Genomic DNA, 16,892 nt, shown 5'->3' with positions numbered 1-16,892 from the left:
ACCACATATTACTCTGGCTATGGGCTTAAGAGCATGCCACTGCAGAAAACATCATTCAGAGTACATCGTGAGAGAGGAAAAGAAACAAAAAGAAAAACAAAAATTGGTTTATTACCTTCTTGCATTTTCTTACCCTCAGGGAGTTAGGTACACTGCCTGGACTGTTGGACTGTACTACAGTTTGCAAACGATATAAATCTACATGTCACCTTTTCCTCATTTTCTGCAAGAAAATTTAGAGTCAAAACTTTGACCAATTTTAAATATATATTAGGCAGTGTGCATTTGTATTTAACTCCACTCCTTGCTTTATTTGATCTCTCCTACTCTCTTCTTCCCCGCATTCCATGTTCCTCCCTCAATTATCTTGTTGTATATTGTGTGCATGTATATACCTTAAATCTTTTCTGGAAGATCGGGTAAAAATAAACATTAAGATTTGTTTGGGGAATATATTTTTATTGTTATTATGCAGAGCCATTCATTTTTGTATCTTGAGATGAGTTTTCCTCCAAAGCATGTTTTTCTTATTATTCCTCCCAGGAAGCTGTGCCAAATGGTTACATATTGATGTGAACTTATGTATTATCTTCTCAAAGTTCTAGGAAAAGAAAGAATGCACTTAATAAAATAAATGACAGTGCTATACGCTAATCTTTCAGCAGTTATCAGTTTCCATATTGAAGTGTTGCACACAAATCACAGAACTGGAAGATGGGCCTTAACTTTTACCTATAGACAGTCTGACTGAGCAAGTAAGTAGTCATCAAACATTTACAGAGCGGTGAGTTAATGAACAAACATTTGTGACAGGGTTAAAAATATTAACTTGTGAGTAAGCTTTCTACCCAGCCCATTCAAGGATTAAGAATTGCTGGTTAAACCAAAGGTTAGGAAGAGAATAGGAAGGGGCTGAGAAAAATATCAGGACTTATTGTGCAGCTTCTTCTGAACATGATGAATAGGCTGGAGTGTAAAGGCGGGGATTGTGGGGTGGCCTGGGGCAGCAGCTGGGGGTTCAGCAGGACTCTCAGGTCAGAGATGCCCAAGAAAGAGTTTAGGGAGTTTTGTTATTGTTATACTTTGTTTGAAACAAAATTTCCTTTATTTACTATCTGTTTAAGAACTTTGTTAAAGGCTTACTTTTTTCTCTTCAACTTTATTTTAAGTTCAGGGGTACGTCTACAGGATGTGCAGGTTTGTTACATTGGTAAACGCGTGCCATGGTAGTTTGCTGCATAGATCATCCCATCACCTAGGTGTTAAGCCCAGCATCCATTAGCTATTCCTCCTGACGCTCTCCCTCCAGCCCCCACCGACAGGCTCTAGTGTGTGTTGTTCCCACCACGTATCCATGTGTTCTCATCATTCAGCTCCTACTTATAAGTGAGAACATGCGGTGTTTGGTTTTCTGTTCCTGCATTAGTTTGCTGAGGATAATGGCTTCCAACTCCAACCATGTCCCTGCAAAGGACATGATCTCATTCCCTTTTACGGCTGCATAGTATTCCATGCCATGTACGTACTACATTTTCTTTACCCAGTCTATCATTGATGGGCATTTAGACTGATTTCATATATTTTTTATTGTAAATAGTTCTGCCATGAATATACGTGTGCATGTATCTTTATAATAGAAGGATTTATATTCCTTTGGGTATACATCCAGTAATGGGATTGCTGGGTCAAATGGTATTTCTGGTTCCAGGTCTTCAAGAAATCAGGACACTGTCTTCCACAATGGTTGAACTAATTTACACTCCCACCATAAAGGCTTACTTTTAATTAAAGCTTTCGATGTTAGGATTACATGCATTTTCTTTTAAAAATGTAATACTAACTTAATTTTGTATCATTTTTGGGGCAGGGGTTGAAGAGTTCTCTTGCAAGAGCTTTTTGTGCTTATCTGAAATAATTCTTCCTTACTTCACTATTTTTGTTACTATTTTTTTATCGTGGCAATATGTCAGGGGTGTGTGTATCAAATTTGCCATTGCAACCATTTAAGTGTACAAATCAATGGTATTAATGACATTTACATGGTTTGCAAACATCACCACAAACAATTTCCAAAATATTTTGTCAACTTAAAAAAGACCCATTAAGCAATAACTTACAATTTCACCCTTCCTTCAGCCTCAAGCTATAATTTACTTTTTCTCTCTATAATTGCTTATTCTAGGTACCTCATATAAGTGGCAACATACAATATGTGTTCTTCTGTGTCTAACATTTCATTTAGCAAAATTTTTTTGAGATTCATCCATGTTGCAGTATGCATCAATACTTTATTCCTTTTAATAGCTCAATAAGGTTCCGTTGTATCTTTATACCACACTTTGTTCATTGTTCTGTTAATGGACACTTGGTTGATTTCTTCCTTTTGGCTACTGTGAATCATTTTTCTATAAACATTACTGTACAAGTATATGTTTGAGTCCCTGTTTTCAGTTCTCTTGGGAATACACCTAAGAATATAATTGATAGGTTAAATAATGATTCTATGTTTAACCTTTTAAGAAACTGCCAAACAATTATCCAGAAGATGCACCATTTTATATTCCTACCAACCCAAGGTGACTGTGGGTTTTTCAATCACTGTACACTGTACAATCATTGTACACTGTACACCGAAACTTTGGCCATTCAGGCAATTACTAAAAAGTCAGGAATCATAGATGCTGGGGAGGCTGTGGAGAAATAGTAACACTTTTACACTGTTGGTGGGAATGTAAATTAGTTCAATCATTGTGGAAGACAGTATAGTGATTCCTCAAGGATCTAGAACCAGAGACACCATTTGACCCAGCAATTTCATTACTGGGTATATACCCAAAGGAATATAAATCATTCTACTATGAAGACACATGCACACGTATGTTTATTGCAGCAATATTTACACTAGCAAAGACATGGAACCAACCCAAATACCCATCAGCGATAGACTGGATAAAGAAAATTTGGTACATGAAATACTATGCAGCCATCAAAAGGATCATGTCCTTTTCAGGGACATGGATGAAACTGGAAGTCACCATCCTCAGCAAACTAACACCAGAACAGAAAACCAAACACTACATGTTCTCCCTCGTAAGTGGGAGTTGAACATTGAGAACACATGGACACAGAGAGGGGAACAACATATAGCCTGGCCTGTTGCAGAGTGGGGAACGAGGGGAAGGATCTTAGAGGATGGGTCAATAGGTGCAGGAAACCACCGTGGCACACATATACCTATGTAACAAACCTGCAAATTTTTTTTTAGAACAAATAAACATAAAAAGAAAGAAATTTTGGCCATTCAAACCAGAGAAGTGGAAAGGAGTTGAGTAGAGGGACTGCATGAGGCTTTTTATGTCATGGTAGATGACACCACAGCTCAAGACCAAGGTGTGCAAACCAATGGGTGCGTTGCTTGCCCTGTTGTCTCCATCCCTGCAGCCTGGATGCAGCATCCTCTGCCTGGTTACAAGCAACCAGAATCCCCAAGGTCATCAGCATCTACAAGGCTCAGGTTTGGGGCTGTGCAGCTGCTATGCAATAGAACAGTGTGTCTCACAGGAAATAAAGTTTGATTCAGGAATTTGGGAAAAGCTCTTCTCTTTTTAGGACAAGTTTGTCCTAGCCTCAATCACTGCAACAAGCAAATAAAATAAAATAATAATTAAACAGGTACGTACTTCACAGTATATACTTTAGTTTTCCTCAGGATTCTCAAAGAGTCTATTAGCAACTTCTTTTGCTTCATAGGCATTAGATGCTCCGTGGACAACGTTTTTCAACTTACTTATTCCAAACCGGGCTCGGATGGAGTCAGGGGAAAGTACCTTTGCTTCTTCTGGGTCGGTTGGACCCATCAATCGTCTCCATTCGGCAACGGCATTCCACTTGGTCAGCATCATGACCACAGATGGACCTCTGCAAAGAACGGTGCTTTCAGAAGACCCAGCCTACTGAAAACTGTTGACACTGCAAACAAGGCTAAAGACAGAACACTGCACCCTGGGCCAGGGAGCTCCTCTTTATTCTTTGTCCTTATCAGTGCAATCATATACTTCCGTTTTTTCATTTCTCCCTCTTCTAATAGGTTTATATGCTAGGTGAGTGCTGTAATTTCATTCTAGAGAATATTTGTCAATGAAGTCTTATTACTTTGCTACTATGAGGTCTGTAAATAGAGACATTGTCATGGATTCAGGACTTGTTGCTTTATGGTTGTCCTGCAGCCTCTGACCCCTTCAGGGATTGCCTCCAGTTCAGACAGCCACCTTGCTCAGGCCACCCTCAATGCCAGGATGGCCTACCTTCAAGTAACTGAGTGATATGACCGTACAACAGCCTGGTCATCTCAGCCAACACTGGACAACTCTGATAGACCAATCTAGCTGTGGTTAGCAGAGGCTGTTGTCCGGCCTGCACTACATCTTGACTTGCCCTCATCCCCATCCTGCTTCTCTGCCCTCTCTTCTTCGTCACATCCTTATTCAATAGCCTGAATAAGAAACTCTTCCAGTTTCCTAGAAAATGCGACCTGCAACAAGTACGAAAGTTAGTTTTCTAAGCTTTCATGGTGCAGTCCTAGGCTTCTGCTTACTATTTATATCTAAATAGCACATATATTCCATTAGGTTTTGTTAACTTTATAAATTCTGCCTTCCTAAACTCATTGACAAATGGTCAAGAATGGAAAAAAGGGAAAATGTGCAATTAAAGAGATTTCTTATACGTATTTTATACACATGTGTGTGTGTGCATGTGTGTGTATATGTACAGTCATGTACCTCTTAATAATGGAGATACATTCTGAGAAATGTGACATTAGGTTATTTCATTGTAGTGCAAACATCATAGAATATACTTACAGAAACCTAGATAGAATAGCCTCTTACACACCTAGGCTATCTGGTTTAGCCTATGGCTCCTGGGCTATAAACCCGTATAGCATGTTACTATACTGAATACTGTAGGCAACTGTAACACAGTGTTATTTGTGTATCTAAACATATATGAACAGAAATGGTAATGTATTGCATTACAATGATCATGATGTCACTAAGGCAATAGGAATTTTTCAGCTCTATTATAATATTATGGGACCACTGCTGTACATGTAATTCATTATTGACTGAAATACTGAACTGCAAAGCATGACTGTATAGAAAATTTTTGATGTTTAATATATATAAAATAGAAAAGACGTTTAACTCATAGTAAATCGATAATGATGTTCACATAATTATGAACTCTGTGTAAATGATAGTTTTGGAAAGCAGCAGTTAAAAGCAGAGACTCCCTGGGTTCAGGACCCAGTGAAACATGAGTTTTGTGACCGTGGACAACTTCTAGCCCTGGGCCTCTGTTCTCTCAAAATCAAAGTGGAAATTGTAGTAAAACTACTTCATAGAGTTGTTATTATAAGAGTCAAATGAAATAAAGTGTGTACAGCTCATCACAAGGCCTGGAATTAAGGAAACAATAAATGTTAGCCTTTAATTTCTATGCAGTGGTTATAAAAGTATGTGTTGTCAGGAACAGATGTATCATGTAGAAAAAAGTTTTAAAGGAGTGTATTTCTTATCATAAGATTTATGTTATTATGTACACATAGTTTGACAAGGTACCAACACATGTAAAAAAAGATGTGAATAATCATAGCTAGCATTTATCGAGTGTTTAGTATCTGTCATGCACTGTTCTAGGTACTTTCAACACATCAGTTATGTAGCCCTCCCAACAAGCCTATTAGATACATACTATTATTATCCCCAGATAAGGAAACTCAGGCAACAATTAAGTATGTTGGCAAAGCAGGGGTTTGAACTGAGCCAGCCTCTATATATCTAATGCGAAGACCTAGAGAAACTAGAAGGAAGGAAGGGGGCAAGGAGAGATGAGAGGAGGGAGAGAAAGGAAGACGGGGAGAGAGGTAAGGAAATAGAAAAAAGATGAACCGTGAATGTTAGCAGAATGTCTTTTCATGAATGAGATTAGATGAAATGTTTCAATTAATTTTTGCATTTTTCAAAGTTTCTGTAATGAACATTTACCACTTCTATAATGCAAATAATTGTGTATCAGAAACTTACTCAGATAACATTTCCAATAAATCTTTATAAAAGTCTTTTCCTGTTATTTTTGGATAAATGTTCTCTATTTGCTCAGGAGTTAGGAACATTTTCTTCACCTGTGTCAGATCAAATCCAGCCTCCTTAATCATATTTAGGATCTTCTCTAGGAAAAACAGACATGTGATAATACTGCAGATTGCTTCACTTTTCCTCCATATTCAAGTAGACTGAAATAACTAAGGAAAACGATAATTTAACTTGCATATTGTGGTTTAACATGGCAAAACTCTGCTAAACTAAATTAAAATTCCAAGGCACCAAATTGACATTCAGAACTTTAGTATGTTAATGTAGATTTTCTAGTCTCTGAGGATCACCTTTCCAGAAACCACCTGAAACACCTAGTAGACCACAAGCGTAGAAGGGGAAGGGACCTGCTCTCATGCTAAGAATAAAGATGTATTTTCACCTTCATGCTACAAATGCCAAGGAATTTCTTGCTAGATATGGATTGAAGGATAAAGCCAATCTGAACTCTTCTGCCTGAAGAATCAGAGTACCTTAAGGGAATTAAACAAAGCAAATGTCAAAATCTCACCAGCAGCCTAAGTTTTGAGGGCTACATTCTAGAGACACAGGTGAACCAACTGAGAAACTGGGAGTTTTCTGGTAAAACGGTCTCTTCTTTGCTCTGGATCAAAAACACAAAGAGTGGTCTGGGAGCTAAAGGCAATATGATTATAACCAACAGACAGCCTGGAGAAGGCTGGACTTCTCCTGCTGGAAGGGAGGTGGCCAGGATCTGCCCTAAGACAGGCACTGCAGAAATGAAAGGGAAGAAAATGTAAACCTTTCCTCAGAGACTAATTGTCTCAACAGAGAGAAAGGCCTATAAAGATATCATGAGAAAGTGATCATTATTATAGAGTAATATATAAGGTCCCCAGAACCACAGGTGAGAAAACATTTAACTTTCTCTGGAGAGGTCAGGGATGACTTCACAGAGACACTGACTTTTGTGTTAAGCATGGAAAAAATAAGGTGTGATCACCAAGTGGACAAGTAGGGAAAGTACATTGCAGGCAGAGTGAGTAATGTATGCCAAGTGCAGAGGGCAGGAAGAAGTGACTGGTTGAAAATATACTGGAGATGAAGTTGGCCAAGTAAGTAGAAGAACGATTATCAATAATTATGCCCTGTGAAGAAATCTGGACTTTCCTCTAAAAACAACAAGGGACATTTAAAGCATTCTAAGCAATAACATATTCAGATCTGTGCTCTAAAATGATAATTTCCTTTGCACCATGAAGAATGAATTAGGGTAGGAGTGGGTGATTGTGGCATTGCAAGCAAGGTATTTGAAGACTAATGCAGTTTTTGGAAATCAATACTTCCTGGTAAAAGGAGGCACCTTGGAAAAGAAAAGTCTCTTACAGTTCTTTTTTTCTTTTTTTTTTTTTTTTTTAATACTTTAAGTTCTAGGGTACATGTGCACAACATGCAGGTTTGTTATATATGTATACATGTGCCATGTCGGTGTGCTGCACCCATTAACTCATCATTTACATTAGGAATATTTCTTAATGCTATCCCTCCCCACTCCCCCCACCCCACGACATGTCCCAGTGTGTGATGTTCCCCTTCCTCTGTCCAAGTGTTCTCATTGTTCAATTCCCACCTATGAGTGAGAACACGTGGTGTTGTTTGGTTTTCTGTCCTTGTGACAGTTTGCTGAGAATGATGGTTTCCAGCTTCATCCATGTCCCTACAAAGGACATGAACTCATCATTTTTCACGGCTGCATGGTATTCCATGGTGTATATGTGCCACATTTTCTTAATCCAGTCTATCATTGATGGACATTTGGGTTGGTTCCAAGTCTTGGCTATTGTGAATAGTGCTGCAATAAACATACATGTGCATGTGTCTTTATTGTAGCATGATTTATAATTCTTTGGGTATATACCCAGTAATGTTCTTAGATAAAGACAGCAACTGGCTCAGGTTAACATTCAAGATGAACAGAGAGTACTGTAGGTAGTGAGAAAGATTCACCCTCTGCAAAGGCCCTACCTATTAAGAAACTACCTAATTATATTAATACAAAACCAAGAGAAAATCTGACCTGAGAAATGAAATGAGCTAACCCAAACCTTATTTAATCTTTACTGAACCATTAAAAAAGATAAAATTAAAATTACTTTTAAAATTACTATTTAAAAAATGTCTTCCCCTGCTAAAGAAATAAATAAAAGAAAGAGAAGGAAGAAGGAAGAGAGGGAGGAAGAAAGAAAGCCAGCAGAAGGATGATAAATACCCCCCAAACTGTAACACGACACCCTAATGTGAATTAAGCAGTTTGAACATTAAAAAAATCATAAATCAGAACTTCAAACTCAAAACTAGAAATGACCAAGCAATAAGTAGATGTGAAATAAAAGCTGCACTCACGAAAGACAAAGATAAAATAACAGAAATAAACTAGGTGTCTAATGTAACTTAAAATACAGAGAAGGACATAGATAACAGAAGTGAAAACAGCCAAGTAAGGGATAGCAAAATAAAGAAAGAGAAGTCAATAGGAAAAGTGATAGATACAGAAGTTAGGCAAAGATAAGCATGTCTACACGTGTGTGTATGTAGGTGTGGGTGTGTACATATCTGTGCATATATACAATTAAATACTATACATTACTACATTTATTTAAGAAATTTGACTTCATCTTACCAAAAGAGAATATTTTTAACTAAAAATTGGGTAAGTCAATCTAAACACTCAGAAACTTCAAAAGAATCCCCTGTTAGTTCCAGTTGGTGAAATCCCTAAAGAAAAAAACAAAAGAACCACGGAACAGAACTAATATTTAAAACTATAAGGCAGGAAAACCATCTTGAAATAAGAGAGGATAAGAATCTAGACAGTAAAAAAGACTAACATGTATCTGGAAAAATAAACCGAGAGAGGTCAAATCTCAGACATATGTTAGTAAAACTACTAGCTTTGAGAAACAAACAAAAATTAATCCCTTCTTCTGGGAAAACACCATATTACTTACAGTGAAACAAAAGTCAATATGGCACCAGGCTTCTTGAAAGAAATGCAGGAAACAAGAATAGAGATACCCTGTCAAGAAACTCTAAGAAACAAATGTGAGCCTAGGATTATTTTTATCCAGCATATATGTAAATAATATGTTTTCTGACAAAGTACATTTAACATTTAACACAAGTTCAAAAAATAGGAGAATAGCTCAAGAAAAGAGAAAGATTGAGTACCTAATTGTCACAAAGGTATTAGGATATCATTTAAAGCAGAGAAAACAAATATCCATCCCACACTTTTTATTGTTGCTGTGTTTTGTTTTAGGCTTTTAGCAGCCTGAAGTCATGGTTTTTAGTTTCCGTCTCTAGTGATAACCAGAAAAGAAAGATGAGGAACAGGCTTTACTGGCCCGATCAGAAACAGAAACTGAGAACCCATGACTATATTCTTTCCCTTGGACAATCCTGGTAGATATTACAATAAAAATAGCTTCCAGAATAAATAAATTTCTCAAACACAAAAGAAAATGTAAAAGATCACACAGAGAAGAACATCAGTAAATGAAAAAATAACATGTAAAGTAAATATAACTTAAAATAATAAGATGTTTGAAACTAAACATATTATTAACATAAAATAAACATGTGAATTTATCTCACCTACTAAATTTTTTTCCCTGTAAGACCTAAAACAATAAAACTACTAGAAGAAAATATAGGTGAAACGTTTCATAGCATTGGTCTTGGCAGTGATTTTTTTAATAAGACCTCAAAAGCACAGGCAACAAAAGCAAAACTAGACAAATGGTATTATGTCAAACTAAATTCTACATAGTGAAGAAAAAGATCAACAGAGTGAAGAGACAACCTACAGAATTCAAGAAAATATTTTCAAGCTATGCATCTGACCAAGGGTTAATATACAGCATATATAAGGAACTCAGCTCAATAGCAAACAAACAAAAGCCAGAAAAACGGATTCTGATTTAAAAATGGGTGAAAACCTGAATGGACATTTCTCAGAAGAAATCTGTTGGACATACAATGACTAACAGATATATGAAAAAAGGCTCAACATCTCTTAAAACATTAAAAATAGAACTACCATATATGATCCAGCAATCCCTCTATGGGTATATATTCAAAGGAAATAAAATCAGTACGTTGAAGAAATATCTGTACTCACATGTTTACTGCAGCATTATTCACAATAGCCAAGATTTGTAAACAACCTAAGTGTTCATTGACGGATGAATGGATAACGAAAGTGTGATACATATACATAATGGAATATTATTCAGCTATAAAAAGTAATGAAATCCTGTCATTTGTGGCAATATGGAAAAACCTAGAGGACATTATCTTAAGTGAAACAAGCAAGGCACAGAAAAGACATATACTGCATGATCTCACTCATATGTGGAACCTAAAGAAGTTGATCTCCTAGAAGTAGAGAGCAGAATGGTGCTTTCTAGAAGTGGGGAGGGTATGGGGGAGGGGGAAGTTGGGAGAGATCAGTCTATGGGTACAAGTTCTGGTGTTCTACTACATAGTAGGGTAACTATAGTTAATAATATTGCGTTGCATATTTCAAAATAGGTAGAAGAGGAGATTTTGAATGTTCTCACTACAAAGAAATGATAAAGTTATGAGGCAATGGGTATGCTACATACTCTGATTTGATTATTACACAATATGTACATGTATCAAAACATCATAAGGTACCCCATGAATATGGACAATTATGTTTCAATTTAAAAAATTAAAAATACATGAGTTGTATACTGTTTTATTACAGTGAATTTGGCTGTTTAACATATATTTTGAGAGAAAGTCATGAATACAAATCCACCTTTATGGATTTTATGTGTGAGACAAGCCTAAAAAAAAGTGATTCAAAAAGGTTAAAAATAAATAAATAGGCAAAAATGTATAAGGCAAATGCAAATGGTAAGAAAGCAGGGTGTGTGGTCAGCCCCCAAGGCATTCGATGAGACAAATAAGAGCTTTGTTTAATGCTAAAAACTAAATTTACCATGAATAGTTTTGAATATCTAGGTATCAAATAACATGGCCACCACCATTATTAATCAGAAAATACAGGAAATACAGCCAACAATATACTGAAAACAGGTGACTCACACCTCTAGTTGCTGACAGATCCTACAAATTCAAGATAGATCAAGTTGGGAAAAAAAATAAATCAAGATGAATCAAATGGTAAGGCTGGTTTTATCTTATATTCAAACTTTTCACCATGATACCGGTGATAATATTTCTTCTCCTCATACACGTAGAATCTTCACAAACGTTTGCCATATGGTAGTTCAACAATATCATGATAATTTCAAAAAAATGCAAGCTTTTTCTTCTACCAGAATTTTTAAAAATCTCTTTAAAATAAATTTATTTGTTGAATAACTCTAAGGCCCAAGGGAAAATATAAACCAAAATTACAAAATTTCAATAATTAATTATCAATAATCAATAAAGATAATGAAAACACTATGCATTAGAACCTGTGGGCTATAATTAAAGCAGTAATCAAATGAAAATGTATAACTTTAAAAATTATTATCAATAAAAATTAAAAGTTGAAAATAAATAAATTTAATATTCAACTCAAAAAGCTAGAAGAAGAACATAAGAAAAAACAACTAGGAAATAGAAGGAAGAAAATCGTGAAGATAAAACCAAAAATAGTAGTTAGAAAAGAGAAAAACATAGAACTCATGAATAAATTATATTTTTATTGTTTGAAAGAGAGCAAAATACAAAATGGTAAAGTAGAAATAATCACTGAAATGGAGGAAACATAATAATGATAAGAAACTACTTTACAAATTACATAGCTGGAATAGATAACTTCCTAGGAAAATGTAATTTAACTATATTTACTCAAAGGGTGATAGAAAGCTTAAATACAGCAATTTCCATAAAAGAAACAGAGAAAGTGATCAAATAATTATCCCACACAAAAAAACAGGCCCAGATATTTTCGCAGGAAAATTTTGCCACTCCTCCAAATACCAATCTCAGTGCTGCTTCCACTCTTTTGGAGCACTGAAAAACATGTTCACATTCCTTATGAAGTATTCCATCGATTTCTAAACCTGATAGATATCAAACCAAAAAAATGGAAAGCAGAGCTCAAGCTCACTTTCAAGTCTCAATACAAAAAAATAAACAAGTGAAAGATAAGCAAATAGTATCCAAAAGTATACCTAAAAATGCATCATAACTAAGCAACATCTATATAGGAATGGAAGGATATAGTTCAATATTTGAAATATCATTGACATGATATTCCATATCAATATATCCATGGAAAAAATAACTCATCATTTTCATAAATTCTGAAAAGGACTTCAGCAAAATTCAATACCATTTCTGATTAAGAGAAAGACAAAGAGAAAGATGAGGGAGGGAGAGGTGAGAGAGATAGCAAAAGAAAATATGACAAAGTTAATTGTTGAATCTAAATGAAGGATATACGTACTCGTCACAACTTTTTTGAATTTTCTGTTTCCTGTTTTGCTTTTCTGCTTGTAAATTTTTTAAATGTTCACAAAATTTGGAGAAAATGTATACATTGACTTTTATTCTTAAATATTTACCTCTTTGTTCACTTGTTGCATGAGGTTTAATCAAGCCTAAAGTGCTTTGAAGAGGAAAGAAATGCTGTATTTCCCTTTCAGCGGTTTCTAATGAATCACTGCCATACAACTGGTTGACCGGCAAACTGTCCATCGCAAATTGTGCACATAAACTTTGAAAAAGAAGTCAGATTTAAAAGCTATTGGAAGAGAACAGAATAATATAACACAATTTATCTGAGTTGTTCAAAAGTTATCAAATAACAGCAAATCATTCCAGATCTTGACACTGTGCAAAAGGAAGTGAGTACAATCGTGGCTTAGGGCATGCTACTTCTTTTCAAGGAGGTAATGGTCATTAAGAAGAAAGGATGTGATCATTTAAATCATCATGACAATGACTACTGACAGATAACTATGAAAGAGGAATGAATGCCGATATGGTTTCGCTGTGTTCCCATCCAATTCTCATGCTGAATTGTAATTCCCCAAATCCCCACATGTCATGGGTGGGACCTAGTGGGAGCTAATTGAATCATGGGGGCAGTTTTCCCCATGCTGGTCTCGTGCTAGTGACTGAGTTCTCAGAAGATCTGATGGTTTTACAAACACCTGGTATTTCCCTGCTGGTACTCATTCTCTCTCCTGCCACCCTGTGAAGAGGTGCCTTCTGCCATGATTATAAGTTTCCTACGGCTTTCCCAGCCATGCGGAACTGTGAGTCAGTTAAACCTCTTTTCTTCATAAATTACCCAATCTCGGGTATTTCTTCGTAGTAGCATGAGAACGGACTGATACAGATGCCCTGTGCAGTGAAAAAGCTCAGAGGGTAGAATCCTTGTTGCACTACTTGCTAGCTATGTGATATTAGGGAGCTGCTTAACTTCTCTGTTCTTTAATTGTCTCAAATATAAATATGACAATAAAACCTGTTTCAGAGGGTGATTTTGCAGACACAATCAGATGATGCCTTTGAAATATATGGTGCGTGTATTGAACTCTAAATAAATTTTCTTTCACCATGTGATAATGCTTCACATTATCAAGCATTACATGGCATTTGACTCTAGACCAAAGATACAAAATTATAAACATTAAATCCAGAAGATACCGTAAGGGAACCCTCCAGGTGAGCAACAACAGCAATAAAAGAGAAGTAGACAGGACAGCTTTATGGGAAGAGGCAGGAGTGAGACTGATAATACCAGACCAAACACATTAGATTAGACAGTTTATTGTTATGCTTTCTTTCCTATAAATAAGTATGTATCTCTTGAATCAGTTGTTGCTCTTTGGTATTTTTTTTCAGTGGTCCTTTTTATCTGTCTTTCTATCTATCTATGCATATTTTAGTAGCAAATGATGCTCACTGCCCATTTCACTTTTTCCCTTTAAACGGTCCACGGCAGTCAACCCAACAAATTCCAGCTATGGTGAATAATGTTCCTTCCTGCTAACACCAATGCGGATTCTTCACATCACAGGAAACTTGGTTTTCTGTCCCCAGCTTCCAGATGCTCTTCTTTCCTCTCTGGTCTCAGTGACTCATTCAGGGTTTTGTTTGTTTGCTTTTGCTTTTTTTTTTTTTTTTTTTTTTTGCCTTATCATCTTGACATTTCCATTCTGCCCTTGGCTGTTTCCACACCTCCAATTTGGAGATACTTTCATCCCTGATCCCTTGGACTCTATGATTGCCAGGGATGAGGGATTTGCACAATGATTGAATGAAACAGCCTGAGCCATCCTGACCACTTACTCTACTCAATACAGAGCATTCTCCCATCCCCTGTTACGCTGTCAAACATGATTATTGGAAAATGTCAGGGGAGGAATAGTGGGATAGAGGGAGTAATGGGTAACAATGAGGGGTTGCTGTGCTTCTCTTCTATGAAAATTATCATATTTTGGGCAAAACAATGCCAGCATAGAATTTGATATTCAGGCACAGGAAAAGGGTGAAGTTCCATTGAAAGAGTTATTCCCAAAGCAACCATAAGTGCTGGGTGGATCCAAGGGAAGTGGAAAAGTGGGGATCAATTAGAAAGAAAGATAAAGATTAATTGTGAACATGTGGCAATTTTCAGTATGATAGTAGGGTGGAGATGGGGCAGTAACTGAGAGCCTCCACACTTGGTGCCACAGTGTCTAGACCAGTGTGCCTACAGGCACAGGCCTTGTGTTGATAGCAATCCTTCTCTCTGGTAGCATGCATTGCACTCTATGCCACATTTTATTAAACGATTCCATGGCACTCTGCTCACACCACTTGCAGAGGTTCTATGCTTATTATCCTTCACAATCATTGGCACATAAGCAAAGACATAATTAAGTAGGGCTAAATAAGGGGCAATACATGTTCCTGCAGCACAAGCCAAATTTAAGTATATCCTACCCCAAAGAAAGCACTTCAGCTTTCATGTAAGTGAGGCTTCATAACTATTGCTATTTATTGTGTCAACATGTATGTTAGGTTTGCAGTGCCTTAAAGAGCATCTATATTCTTGCACACTTGAAGGGGGTATGAGGGGAATCCTTTCTTTCTTTGAACTGAATCCTACCCTAAAATCAGCACAAAGAATTCAAGGGAATTGAAATTCAATTTACTTCCATCAGCTTCGTGCCAAATATGGAGATGCATGAGATACTATTTCTATCCTGCAGATGATATTAAGCCTAGCAGGTAAGCTCAGAAAATATGCAAAGAGTTTCCCCTATATGCCAGGTAATATGCTAGGGGTCAAGTTGATTACAAAGTTTAGCTTATTTCTAAGATTAATCAGTAAGCTAAGTCAATAAATGTTCCCACTAAATTGTAGAGTACATATTCAATTAGTCATCATTGTCTTAAAACTCATGATCAATTAAAGAAACTACAGCTGCCACCACAACCTTCCCAAAGGAATTTCTCCTAAATAGCGGGTGGCATGGATATTTCTCCCAAGAGATGAGCTGTTGACTGAAATATACAACTCTTAGCTCCCAGCCCCAAGCCTAGCATCTCACAATGGTCTCTTGCAAATCCTTGGCTATCCTCAGCCTGGCACAGGGCTGGACCTCCAGTCATAAGTAGTCCACTCCTTCACCAGGAAAGGTAGCTTTCCTGAGAAGCTCCCTTGGACTAGAGCTGTGGTTCCAATACTCTACATCTAAAAAGGTGTTTAAAATGAAGCCCATGAAAACAGATAGGGACTCATGGTATGAATCCTACCTCTCTGGAAAATATTCAACAGCTTCTTCAACAGTTCTTGGTCCCAGTAATTGTTTCCAGTATTGCAAGCCATTGTCTCTCAATAAAACAAGGGCTAGAGATGGACCTCTATTAGAAAAGAAAACAAAGAAGAGGTAATAAGAATTGTAGCTCAGTAATGAATTATGTATAGGCAATACAAACGCATGTTATTAAATAGATCAAAAACAGGTAACATGTAAAATAATCTTTTAACAGAGGTCAGAAATTAGTTTCCACTGATAAATTTTCAAGAGCATATCTTTAAAATAGAAGCAGAGAAAGGAAGGGAAGGGGAGGGCCATGATTCTTGTAGATGTTTCTTTAATTGCTCCCATGGTCCTGCTGGTTTACATGCCCTTGCAGGATTTCTGCCTCAATTGCTATTTCCGTTATTCTTCTAGCACATTTCTAGCAACTCATTCTTTCCAGAACTAGTTAACTACAAGAAGACATTCATACAGCCAACAGACACATGAAAAAATGCTCATCATCACTCGCCATCAGAGAAATGCAAATCAAAACCACAATGAGATACCATCTCACACCAGTTAGAATGGCAATCATTAAGAAGTCAGGAAACAACAGGTGTTGGAGAGGATGTGGAGAAATAGGAACACTTTTACACTGTTGGTGGGATTGTAAACTAGTTCAACCATTATGGAAAACAGTATGGCAATTCCTCAAAGATCTAGAACTAGATGTACCATATGACCCAGCCATCCCACTACTGGGTATATACCCAAAGGATTATAAATTATTCTACTACAAAGACACATGCACACGTATGTTTATTGCAGCACTATTCACAATAGCAAAGACTTGGAATCAACCCAAATGTCCATCTGTGACAGACTGGATTAAGAAAATGTGGCACATATACACCATGGAATACTATGCAGCCATAAAAAAGGATGAGTTTGCGTCCTTTGTAGGGACATGGATGCAGCTGGAAACCAT

At 36.7% G+C, this 16,892-nt stretch overlaps 1 protein-coding gene across 1 annotated transcript in view; it reads right to left on the bottom strand.

The window, feature by feature from the left end:
- Nucleotides 1–444: 444 nt before the first annotated feature.
- The window catches only part of NME8 (NME/NM23 family member 8), a 48,447-nt gene continuing 31,999 nt past the window's right edge, over nucleotides 445–16,892 (bottom strand). The window contains exons 13-17 of the mRNA XM_010381718.2: nucleotides 15,915–16,022; nucleotides 12,728–12,879; nucleotides 6,087–6,231; nucleotides 3,681–3,918; nucleotides 445–601 (exon numbers count right to left, since the gene is read on the bottom strand). Coding sequence (XP_010380020.1) covers nucleotides 3,696–3,918; nucleotides 6,087–6,231; nucleotides 12,728–12,879; nucleotides 15,915–16,022 — 628 coding nt within the window. The 3' untranslated portion in view covers nucleotides 445–601; nucleotides 3,681–3,695. The remainder of the gene's footprint in view (nucleotides 602–3,680; nucleotides 3,919–6,086; nucleotides 6,232–12,727; nucleotides 12,880–15,914; nucleotides 16,023–16,892) is intronic.

The sequence above is a fragment of the Rhinopithecus roxellana genome, chromosome 6, assembly GCF_007565055.1.
Source record: "Rhinopithecus roxellana isolate Shanxi Qingling chromosome 6, ASM756505v1, whole genome shotgun sequence".
Classification (NCBI taxonomy): Eukaryota; Metazoa; Chordata; class Mammalia; order Primates; family Cercopithecidae; genus Rhinopithecus; species Rhinopithecus roxellana.
Note: the sequence above shows the minus strand (reverse complement) of the source record. Positions and strands in the feature narration are given on the sequence as shown.